This window comes from Solanum pennellii, chromosome 5, assembly GCF_001406875.1.
Source record: "Solanum pennellii chromosome 5, SPENNV200".
Lineage (NCBI taxonomy): Eukaryota > Viridiplantae > Streptophyta > Magnoliopsida > Solanales > Solanaceae > Solanum > Solanum pennellii.
In genome coordinates this window covers 5,360,652-5,372,965 of record NC_028641.1, presented here as the reverse complement: position 1 = coordinate 5,372,965, position 12,314 = coordinate 5,360,652, and the positions used below count along the sequence as shown (strand labels likewise).

General features: G+C 34.4%; 1 protein-coding gene and 1 long non-coding RNA gene across 2 annotated transcripts; one reads left to right on the top strand and one right to left on the bottom strand.

Moving 5' to 3' along the window:
- LOC107020180 lies at nt 1-457 on the bottom strand. The gene is made up of 2 exons (XR_001456809.2): nt 367-457; nt 1-251 (listed from the first exon to the last, which is right to left on the bottom strand). It is a non-coding gene; the product is annotated as an uncharacterized LOC107020180 (long non-coding RNA).
- Nucleotides 458-1,911: 1,454 nt separating this feature from the next.
- Nucleotides 1,912-9,491, top strand: LOC107018722 (transcription initiation factor TFIID subunit 11). Its single transcript, XM_015219279.2, has 6 exons — nt 1,912-2,049; nt 3,326-3,650; nt 5,654-5,741; nt 7,453-7,552; nt 8,315-8,475; nt 9,089-9,491. Exons 2-5 carry the CDS (start codon nt 3,334-3,336, stop codon nt 8,440-8,442), a joined length of 633 nt encoding a protein of 210 aa, XP_015074765.1. The 5' UTR covers nt 1,912-2,049; nt 3,326-3,333; the 3' UTR covers nt 8,443-8,475; nt 9,089-9,491.
- Nucleotides 9,492-12,314: the final 2,823 nt, after the last annotated feature.

Here is a 12,314-nt window from a genome sequence, read left to right as displayed (position 1 = left end):
TCATGATGCAACCAACTAAATATTTTATTGCAAATGTTTCATCATGTAAACAATACCAAATGAGACATTTTCAATATAATTTTTTCAAGGTTAATACTTGCCACTTGAACCACTATCTTCATGATCAATAGAATGTGTGTTGAGTGAGCTGCATACACATGTTCCATCAACACAAATACATTTTGGAAACATATCTTGATGACTGTTACAATCTTCTGTTGTGCTACATTTTCTTATGCCTGTCGCCACATCTAAAAAGTTACAAAACAATTGTTAGCATTTTATAATACGTATTGACAAAGTAAAGAGCTACAAAATCAACTGATCTGGAGGAAAAATGATAAGAGGAAAACAAAATAGACTAACCACAAGAAGCAATGAAGAAAGCAACAACAAAAAGTGCCATAATCGAAGTTTTGTCCATCTTTTTGTAAAATAATAAAACCTTTAAGAATTTTAGAGTGTTTCTTAGTTTTTATTGTACACAACCTTATATAGTATTTAGCATTGAAAACTTGCAAAAGAAAATTTTTATTACAATAGTCTTATTTTAGACTTTTAGTGATTTTCTTTTATAAATTTCTTGATTTGATTAATTGGTCAACAAAATTCTTTGTACTTAGTCAAAGAAATATTAAAATTCTAATTACTAACCATAAAAGAATAAAACTAAAAATGTTTTTAAAGTATGTGATATTCATTTAATTTGCTCTCCCTTGTATATGGGCCAAAATGAAAATAATTTGGTTAAAATCCTAGGCCCATTACTAAAAAACCATCTGTGATTTGTTTGGCCACAATTGCAAGAAGGTAAATGAAGGGTTGCGTATCGATTTCGTTTGATTTGAGGTTTATTGGTTATTGATTTGTAGACGTGCTAAATTATTATAGAATTATTAAAATATTAACTTATCAGTTATCGATTTATTAATTATCAACTGTTATTGATTTGGTAATCTGTTTAACCGTTAAGATTTGATTAAAAATAATCACTTAAAAATACTGTGACGAACAAAATGAGTGGACATATAAGTTGACATATCACATCACTGTTGAATAATCGAGAATTTGAGACACTCAAAAATAAAAAAGATAAATTTATATAGTAAATCAAGGACATTATCTACTAAATTGTATAAATATAATTCTTTAATTTACAATCAAGTTATTAGTTAATCCATTAAAAAAAAATTAATTTCAAATCATTAAAACTAATATCTCACTAATTAAAAAAAAATCAAAATCGTTATTAAAACCGCTAAATCAATAACCTATTATCAGAGGCAATAACCTTTTTTCTAGGGCTGGGCATAAACACCGAAAAACCGAAACACCGTACCGAACCGAATATTTTTGGTATTTCGGTTTCGGTTTTTCGATTTTCGATTCGGTATTCGGTATATGTTTTTGTATTTTTCGGTATTTCGGTTCGGTTTTCGGTATGTGATTTTGTGTAATTCGGTATTTCGGTTTACCGAAATATATTATATTATAATATATATATTTATATTATATTAATTATTAATATTAAATAATAAATATTATAATTTAAAATTAAAAATTAAAAAGTAAAATACTTTTTGATATAACTATTTTTAGCCCATTAAGCTGAAAATCAAACAAAAAAATTTGTAAATTTTTAAAAGCCCAACTAAGCAGGCCCATTAAAAAAACCGAAATAACAAAACCGAACCGAAATAATAAAAACCGAACCGAAATAATAAAAACCGAACCGAAATATTTCGGTTCGGTATTCGGTACACAATTTACAAAAACCGAAAACCGAAAAAAAAAACCGAAACCGAATCGAAATACCGAATGCCCACCCCTACTTTTTTCTATTCGGATTATCTGTTTCCGTCCGCTTGAACTGCCCTAATTCATAAATCCAATCAAATCCGACCCGACCCGACCCATGAGCTAATCCAAATTTAAACCCACAACCACATCAGTGAAATCGACCCGTCAAATTTCTTCAGACCGGCCGCCGGCACGCTCGTCGGAATCATCTTTGGTGAGAGATCAGTATCACAGAATTTTGCTCGCCAGGTATTTTTCTTTCTATTTGGATTGATCAATTTTGATTTTGCCTAATATTGCAATGAATAATTTTTTTGGATAATCGTGGTGTCCGGGCTAGCTTTCGTGCAGTTCAATTGTTTGAAATCAGCTGGAGATCTTTCCGTTTATGACCTGTTTCATGCTACAGCTGTTCACATACCTTAGATTTGTTCCGTGTTTATTTCGTTGGCAGAACCGATCCATTCCATTAGGGGAGGCCTGTTTCATGCTATAGCTGTTCACACTTTAGTTTTGGAAATGTTTTTAGGTTAAATCACATGCAAAGCTTGAATCTTTAAGGGTTGTTTGGTACAGGGAATGGGATAGACAAAGTTATCCTACCATATATCTGATGGGATAAACAATCTCGGGACTAACTAATTTCCCTAACCAAATGCAGGATAAAATAGTCCTGCTTTTTGTCTCCGAATTGTTATTCCTTATCCATCGTACCAAACGACTCCTTATAGTCTTAGTTTTGTGACTTAGGATGTACTTGGAGGATGTCTTTGTATACCCCCCGGGCTTTGGTTATTGAGTGATGTGGTGGTTAGGCGTAAGTTACGTGTTCAAACCCTTTTGTTGGAAAAGCCTGGTATTTAAGTGGGAAGGGTAAAGGAATGAGCCCATTATACACCACAACAGGCTGCAGGATCTTATCGGTTATGAAAAAGAAGAGAGGATATCTTATCATTGCTTCGTTGATGAAAATTTAACAGGGCAATAACTGCAGTTATATAACAAAAAATGTACCAGCGCAAGTAGACAACTACTTAACCTTTTTGGTCTCACTTGAAATAGTATAGTGTTTTTTTGTTGAAACTGATAACATGAAATAGTACAGTATTTGTCTTCTATAATTCAATTTTATCTTAATCTAGACATATTGAAGGATGGTGTCGCTTCTAGTTCAAACTTCAACAATGCTTCTTTGACATTGTTGCTTCATCCTTATCTTTACTTTCCTTCCTTCCGAATGCTTTAATCTTTTTCATCCTTGCAATGATCATTTGACTTGAGAATATCTGAGCTGCATCAGTTCAACTCCATTAATTTATCAATCCACCTGGTTGGTGAGTGTGGCCATTTTGTGAGGTCCAAATCAATCTAGTCCAAATCAATCTAGTTATACTTTTACCATGCCTCCCTAAAAAATTGTCTTGAACATATCACATTATTGTGTTGGAAGTTGGTATATCTCAATCAAAATGGATGAATGATTAGCATGGTGAATAATTTACTTGAATCTAACATTCTGGTGCAGCAAATTCTATGAAGCGATCTAAGGATCCTTTTGAGGCTACTTTTGAGGAGCAGGATGACTCACCCCCTGAATCCCCTGCTGGCACCGATGAGAATGAAGGCCAAGATCAAGGTGCAGTTGGTGTTAATATGAATGAAGGTGACGATGTTAATACCGATTCTCGTGAAAAACCTTCAACATCTAAAGCTACATCAGTCTCTGTTAGTACTGCTGGTCCAATTAGCAAACCCAAAGAGGAAGATGAGGAGGAAGAGGAAGAAAGCATGGATGTGCAGTTAGGAAAACTCTCATCAAGTAGTGATCCTGACAAACTGGCGAAGATGCAGTAAGTTTTGTCAGTTTATGTTTTCAAATATCTCGAACTCTTTCTGTTTACAAGGATTCCATTCACAGAAGATTGTCAAGATTGTATGGTATTATCCTGTTCTGTGATAGCTTATGTGGGTGGTTGGACCTGCCTACTGATCACTTTGCATAAAAGAATAACTCCTTTTCTGATTATTTCTATCCCTTCCTCTCACCTTCCTTTCTTTCCTTGTTGATTTGTTACTCAGACTATTAATTTAACTCTCTTTTGTATGCTGTATTCCCTCAGTATATCTGCTGTATCATTTTTTTTACAAAAAATATGTATATATAACCAGCAGGTCAATGCTTCTATTGAGATCTGTGAACAGATCTCATCTAGCTTGATATGCTTGATTTACTGCAGATAAACACCAGTAGGAAATATAGTAGCTGTTAAATAATAAATTGACATTTTGTATCAGCATTGTTAAGTAAGGGCAATATGGAGAATAACTAATTTAGTATGGAAGAAACCATATTGTGGTCAAGGCCAATAAAATGGGAATTGTACATTGCAGTTATATATATACTTGTTATGCTAAAGTTTTTCTTCTGCACCTCCTTGTTAAACAACAATATACCTAGTATAATCCCATAAGTGGGTTCTGGGAGGGTAAGATGCACGGAGACCCTACCCCTACCTTTGTGGGATAGAGAGGTTGTTTTGGATACATCCCCGGCTTAAAAGGGAAGCTATTCATTGAAGGGTTGCAATAAGAAAACATGAAAACAAAATATCAGGATACATAGCAAAATGAAGCAACAAATAGTAGAAACACATAGAAAAATAAGAAACTATGCGGTTACTAAATCTACTAATAATAAGGAGAAGAGGATATGGCATTGCCTCTCCCACCAAACGGGCGACCACACGCGGCTACCTACTAAACTTCTACTCTAATTCTCGACCTCCAGGCCTTCCTATCTAGGGTCTGCACCTCGTTGTTACGTGAGCTCAGTTTAGAATATTTTTCTATCCTATAATCAGCAGCGCTCTACCTGGTATCAATAGAGGTTCTATGACACTACAAGAAAAAAGGTAAAATTCCTTTTGAGGTAAGGTAGATGAAGGGAGGTAGACATTTAGCTTCTCAAGTCTCGTACTTGTTATTCTATGTTGTCAAACTTTATTTGCTATCTATTTCCCATTCCTTCCAAATATGTGAAAGCATAAAAGGAGATCGATCTTCTCTGGTGCAACATACATTTTCAAAATATTCCTCGTCATTCGAACCCGAAATGTCTCCTGTTTCAATAACAGTTATAGGGTGATGAATGCTTTCATCCCAAAAGAAGAAAAAAAAAAGAGAATAATTTTGAAAATGTGGTGATGAATGCTTTCATCCCAAAAGAAGAAAAAAAAAAAGAGAATAATTATGAAGCAATGGGAGTTGAAGGTTGTGATTTTAGATGTCATTCACAAGTAAAGTAGAATCTCTGATATGAAGCAATTATCACATATGTATTTTTAGATGCTTGAATTGCTGCAGCCTAGCCCTTTATTTAGCTGTATCTCGTACTTCCACTAGAAAATAGAAAAACCATTTGCCATTTTTCTCTTATACCCGATCAGTGGTGGCTGCTATGTACCACCAGTACCTCCCTCTTAAGGGATGGGCAACTCGCACCAAAATTGTCTTACTTGGGCCGAGGGTCTATTAGAAAGAGTCTCTGTACCTTCTCAAGGTAGGGGTGAACTTGTACACATCACCCTTCCTTAACACCACTTCTGGGATTACACTGGGTATGTTGTTGTCTCACACACAGCTGTCGAATAACTATATCCAAACAAAGCAGGACTTTATTAAAAAAGGATGGTTGTGTAGCCCTCACCTGGGTGGCTTCTCCTGTTGCTGTAGAAGATTTAACTTTGGATTTGAGCTAGATCTAGTTAGATGCTCCTCTGCAGAGGCAGTGACCATACACCACAGCTACATCAGTCCAATTACTATTAGTTCACTTTGTTATCTTCTCTTTCAGGTCCATCTTATCCCAATTTACAGAGGAGCAGATGAGTAGATATGAATCTTTTAGGAGATCTGGATTTCAGAAATCCAACATGAAGCGGGTATGTTTTGCCATCCTACCCATTTTATCATCTTTTTCCTGCTTTTTGCATGTTCTGAATATGATCTGTACTATTATAGACAAAGTACTATAGATGATGTCAGAGTTGTTTTCTCCTCTACTGTAGCTTGTCTGTGTGTTTGTTTCGTTATTCATGTGCGTGTTGCTTTTTGTTTGCTTGAGCTGGGAAGGGAGTTGGCAAAAAAGGTTATACTGAGAAAATGGGCAGAAATTTCTCTATCAACTGATCCTCTAGTGTGGCTTTCCAATCAATATGGTCCGGCCTTGCCCCGGCCCTGTGCATAGTGGGAGCTTAGTGAACTCAGCTGCCCTTTTCAAGAATTCGAATGTAGATGATAGACTGGTGTCTGAGATAAAACCCTATACCCAGTAAACCACATCAATTTCCTTGTATTCATCGCTGATACTCACAAAGTATTCATGTCTGATACTTAAATTAATCGTGTCTGATACTCACAAATTTCCTGATATAGTAATTTTCCTAATCTCTTACTCTCCTGTATGAGAGGACTTCTATTTGGAAATTCTCTTACATGCAGCCTCATGCTAGTTTTGGTTTGATTTGTTTTGAATTAATAGGGCCTTTTTCTCTTGGATTTCTTCTGTACCTAACATTTAGCCATTTAAGCAAATAGTGTTGTTTTTCAGTAAAAATATAATGTCAGAACAAGAACATGATAGAAAATTGTTGAAAGTACATGTGAATAGAATAATCTTGTCCCTTTATTGTGATCTTGTGGCCATTGAGATGTTAACTTGTCTTCTCTTGTACTTTTCCATACATGATTTGATATGATTTGTTTGAGTTAAGATGGGAAACTCCCAATTGTATGTTTACTTCCAGAAACCTCTGCCATCCCCCTTAAACCCTTTTCTCCAATCTCTTTTTTTTTCTACATGACCCCTGAATAATTCTTGCCCCAACTTCTCTCTTCCCAATCAACCCTTTATCCACATACACACAAACAAACAAAACCACAGTAAAAATATCCATAGGACCACCAAAATCCTTTTGGATCTTTCTCAAATAGTTTAGCTAATGGCCTTGTAGTAACCAGGATTTTTGACCTTTGCTCGGCTGTTCCTATGGCTTCAGTGCCTTACAACCCTTCTTTTGTATTGGGGAGTGTTAGTGCCAATAGGGTCTGTCTTAGAAGTACTTTCTTTCCTAGGAATCACATCATGAATGGATTTTTATAATCTGGGTTGAAGTGGAAACAGGATAAAAGAGATGCTAGAGTAGTGTCTTAGATAGCTTCTTCTGTATCTGAAAAAGAAGCTTCTGGGAGTTCTGAGGAGACCCATGAGTAAAAAGCTGTGGTGGGGTTTCATTTTCTTTTGTATAATTTTAAAGTTTTGGTTTGTAATTTTCAGTTCTTGCTTTCCCAGATTGGGTATATTGTTGTTGTTTGAGTTGAGATGGCCTTGTTACGTGATATTGGACCAATCCCTAACATTAGCCCATTGAAGCACATTCTTTTTGTCTTTCATAACACACATGTAATGTTAGAATTCATTTTCTCAATAGACGCGTAACTGTCAGATGATTGAGAATGAAGCCAAATCTTTGTGAATATGTGAGGATCTTGTGCAAGCCTTAGGGCCATTGAGATATTTGCTTTTCCAGTCTGATCATTTGTTGTGCATAATTTAATTTTTGTCGTGACTCTTCTTCTGTGTTGTCGATGCAGTTGCTGACCAACATCACAGGAAGTGCAAAGATATCTATTCCTATGACAATTGTGGTGTCTGGGATAGCAAAAATGTTTGTCGGTGAGCTTATTGAAACAGGTAAATAGACAGATCCACTTGTTATAGAGATAATTGATGAAGCAAACGTTTATCCTTTATTTGGGAATAGCAAGGATGACTTGTCTTTGGAATGATTTTATTTTCGTTCTATTCTTAGACACTAGTGCACAGCTCCAAAATATTTGCCAAACTATCGTCAGTTTCTGACCAATTTGCAACAATTAGGCATTAAAAGCCCAAGACCCGTAATATTATCCGTTACTGAGCATGTTGGTTAACATTCATTTGGAACACTTTACCCCTTTAAAGTAACAAAGAGTGGCTCTAAAATGTCTTCTATGTACTCACACATCGTACCTATGCTAAGTAAGCACCCGCCAATGTGTCTGAAATTGCATTTGACGTGTCTGACTGGTTAAGGATGTTTGGCACTATAACTAGGGAAAACATAGGACTTTTTAGCAAGAACAATAAAATGACTCTCCTGCCTCAGTGTTGGCCCAGGCACTGCCCTCCTTTGTTCCTAGTGGTCTCTGTTACCCTCTACCTGTAAAAGCTCACTGTCACATTGTTTCTCTGCTTTTCCTTTCCCTTCTTCAAAAGATCGATAGAATCAACTGAATATTTCGTAAACCTAGGTGAACACGTTTAACCAATTTCCAGTCTAATTATGCAGTAAAGAGTTGCCAATCTTTAGTGTTTCAAGGTGGAAGTGTCCTCAGTTAAAGAAAGTTGAAAGGCTATACTGCATTGATTTTCTCCAAGTAATGGTGCTCACTCATCTTACAATACATTTTGCAGCTAAAATGGTGATGGCAGAGAGAAAAGATACAGGCCCAATCAGGCCATGCCACATAAGAGAAGCATATAGAAGGTTAAAACTTGAAGGCAAGATTCCAAAAAAATCAGTGCCAAGGCTTTTCCGATAGTGAACGTGGAAGCAACCTGTAGTTATATTTCAGGTTCATTGTCTTCCTTTTGCTTACAAGTCCTCTAATGTGTCTATGTTGAATTGTCGCAAATCCTTAATTATCTTGCACTTCCAGGTCAAGTAAACATTGCTAGTCACAAAGTTGTCGAGTTAGGACACTTTTGCATTGCCTATTATATATGGGGTTAATCTGTTTATTTAATTACTTAATTAGAGGGAAGGAGTTTAACATTTGTGAAAATATTTGTACTGCCCGTAACCTGGAACTGAAAATGATGGAAGGAGAACACTAAGATTGCAACATCTTGGCTAAAATAACAGCATCATTGTATTTTTGGGCAAATCATCATTGTGACCATGGTCGAGTTTGTTGACCATGTTGTGAATTTCTCAATGCACTTGGATGAAAGAGAAAATGTGGAGTGACGGACAACAATGCTTCTTCACCATGTTGTGTGGAGGAGGCATCACAACGGTCCTAAACTTTATCAAGTAGAAAAGAAACCAAAAGACAATTCAGATCAGTTTGATTGTTCTCCTCTTTAATTCTCACTGTGGACGTTATCGTTCATTTTCAAAAAATCATTTGTTCACGCTCTTAAGTTTTTACAATGTTTCTCATCCCTTGTTCTCCATTCTCTCAGATTTGTAGCAGTCAGCCACTTTCCTCGCAGAAAGACGTAGGGATGAACTTGTAAATCTTGGACGAAAAGATTGGATGAGGTGTACTTTTACAAGGTGAGGCTTTAGCTTCTCTTTGAGATGTTGGGGTTCCATCAAAGAAGTAAATTTCGAGAGGCATCCGCCATGGTGGGAAGAGAGCTCTCACCTTGACGAAAGGATTGGCAGGACGAAGATCCAGAACAATTGTTTCTTAGCTGTGTAGTTTTTGGTGTTGGTACATTGAGTTTCAGCTGTTGCTACCATTTTTCCCTTTTTCTAGAAGGGCATACTTAGGATACATGAAATTATGAAAATAGTAGAAAATGTTGGAAAAAACAGATCGAGTTAAGTGGCATTCCAAGTTTATTGTCTCTTTTTCACCTACTTAATTCCCCCGACCCGTTCCGGATCATTCCCAAACCCCGTCACCCCGAACCCCCACTTTCCATCCCCCTTTCGTGTTTTGTTAGATATCATATAAATAGTATTGGAATAATGTTTTCTTGCTTAACTTACCAAACATAAGAAAATAAATAAGAAATCTACTTGATTTCTGAGAAAACATTTTTTAGAAGTCATTTTCGGCGAAAAATATTTTCCTTTCTTACCAAACACACCTGGATTTTGAAAAAAATCAATCATTTGTTAAGTGTATACATTATAAGGATGATTGTACTAAATGACAAACTAATAATGTAAAATAAATATAGTAGCTACCGTTTGATTTATTTGTGTTCCATAGTAAACCGTTTGCCAGTCGCCTCTCTCCCTCATATTCTCGCTCGCCATTCTTCCTCTCTCGCTTTATACAATAGAGCGAAAATTATATAAAGCGAGAGAAAATTGTATATATACATACAAATACATATATTTTCGTCCTATACACTTATAATTATACAATGCAAGTATTTTCCTACCCAATTTTCTGTTGTCTTGTTCTCTTTTTCGTTTTATACATACACAAATTATACAATTGATCTGTATAAGTTTTTGCATTTGTATAACGATTCTTTTGTATAATATTCATTTAGACATATAAAATAGCACAAACTTATACACATACATAAATTCAAATCTGTTTGTATAATGTATATATATAGAATCATACATCCAAACTAAGGACGAATCTTCACTATATAAATATACATGTTTTCTCTTTTCTCTTTTCTCTTTACGTTATACAATTTCTTCTGCTCTGTATAAATATAGTAATTATACAATTCACCAAACAACAATTCATCGGTAATTAACAAACATATGTTTTCTCTTTTCTCTTTACTTTATACAATTTCTTCTGCACTGTATAAATATACTAATTATACAATTCACCAAACAACGACTCATCCATAGCAAACTACAATTTTGCTCCGGAATGCAATTTCGAAAAGTTTAACATCACATAAAATTAAAAAAATTATATTTGTTATATGTGAAAGTTATCCAACATTATACTCCAGAGGACCTTTATCAAAAGCTCGCTACATGTATATTAGCCACTTTGATTAGTTCTATCTCAGTATATATACTAACTTTGCGTGTATACCCCATATTAGTGAATAAAAAAGTAAATATTTAAATGTTTTATAAGTATTACTACCCCCGTTTCACAAAGAATGGTCTAGTTTGACTTAACACGGAATTTGAGAAAATAAAAAAAACTTTTGATCATGTGATCCTAAATTAAAGTTATGTCAAATGTATATAATTGTCCTTTGATCTTGTGACCTTAAACATGTCACGTGGAAAGTTGTTACCAAAAAAAGAAAGAGGTCATTCTTTTTTAAACAGACTAAAAAAAAAAGATGTCATTCTTTTTTATACGGAGGGAGTATAAATTTACATTGTCGAGTAACTTATTTCTTGCGCCTTTCTAGTACAAGTATTTATTTCCTCATGAAATAGAAGATATATAGAGAAATTATTCTCTTTAGTTTTGTCAAGTGTGTGAACACAATTAGAAGAATGTTATATACATACAGACTTCTATTTTATTCGTTTGTATTAAAGAGATTTAAGTCTAATGTCATTCTATGTTATAGATGGTTTGAGATGTAGCGTCATAAATATTTTTTTCATTTTTATAAAAGACTTCGATTATTAAAGTAGTTTTTTTTTATAAAGAATTTTATTCGTTTCGGCTTACAATATTTTCATAAGGAATTATAGTTATGTTACCTATAAATAGTAAAAGGAAATTGCTCAAATATACCACTGAACTTTGAGAAAAAGTTGATTGATGTCATATGTTAAAAGTGTGACTCATTTATGTCATTTTCATTTGAGAAAAAGGTTGATCTATGCCATTATTTGTTAATTGAAATAACATAGATGAGTCAAACTTTAAACGGATGATATATATGAGCCTTTACTCAAAGTTTGATGACATAATTGAGCCTTTTCCTTTTAAAAAAATAATTTAATTAATGACCTGACCGAATCATAATTTGACTTGGTCATGTGTAAAAATGATTTTGCAAAACAAAACTTTTTTCAATTAGTAAAATAATGGCACAAATAGAGATATCAAAATAGATTGACCTACCCAACCCTAAGGGGCTAGAGAGTTAAATGTGTTGGGACGGACTGACCCTTTTAATTAAAGGTCCTATAAAATAGCAGCCCAACTCAGCCTAAGCAGGCCACAAACGGGGTGACCCTTCAACCAACAAATGAACAATATTACTCTCTTAGAAAGAATATCTAAGAGTATCGAACGTTGTCGTTTATGAACACGACGTCAATACATACAAATTTCATTTATGAATCACACACTTCGATGAATACTTACAAAAATACATCTATAAATCACACACTTTGGTGAATAATGTAACGATTCAGAAAAAAAGTTATATAAATAAAAATAAATAGGTACTTAACGGCATAATGGTCCTTTCGCGTTTTAAATAAATATATAATAAAAAAAAACAGATTTGTATTTATTTATTTTAAATTCTATTTGACTAATTCTTGAATTAGTCTCCTAATCCTAATAGTTCTCTCTCTCTCTCACGCTTCTTAACTCTCTCTCTCACGTTCTCCATCTTTCTCACATTATTCTGCCAAATATCAACAGTACTTCATGCTTGAAGAACTCACATAAAATTTTAAGAAAAACAAAGCAATCAAAAAAATATTAAGGCGAAGAGAAGTTGTTCGTTGAGTGGTGTGGACGTTGAAGTAACTTGGATTGACTTTTGGAGAGAGTTT

Excerpts from the sequence above, each read along its gene's own strand:
- LOC107018722 (XM_015219279.2), top strand. The coding sequence starts at position 3,334 with ATGAAGCGATCTAAGGATCCTTTTGAGGCTACTTTTGAGGAGCAGGAT. Across the intron at positions 3,651-5,653 it reads GACAAACTGGCGAAGATGCA|GTCCATCTTATCCCAATTTA; the intron begins GTAAGTTTTGTC and ends CTTCTCTTTCAG. Across the intron at positions 5,742-7,452 it reads AGAAATCCAACATGAAGCGG|TTGCTGACCAACATCACAGG; the intron begins GTATGTTTTGCC and ends TTGTCGATGCAG.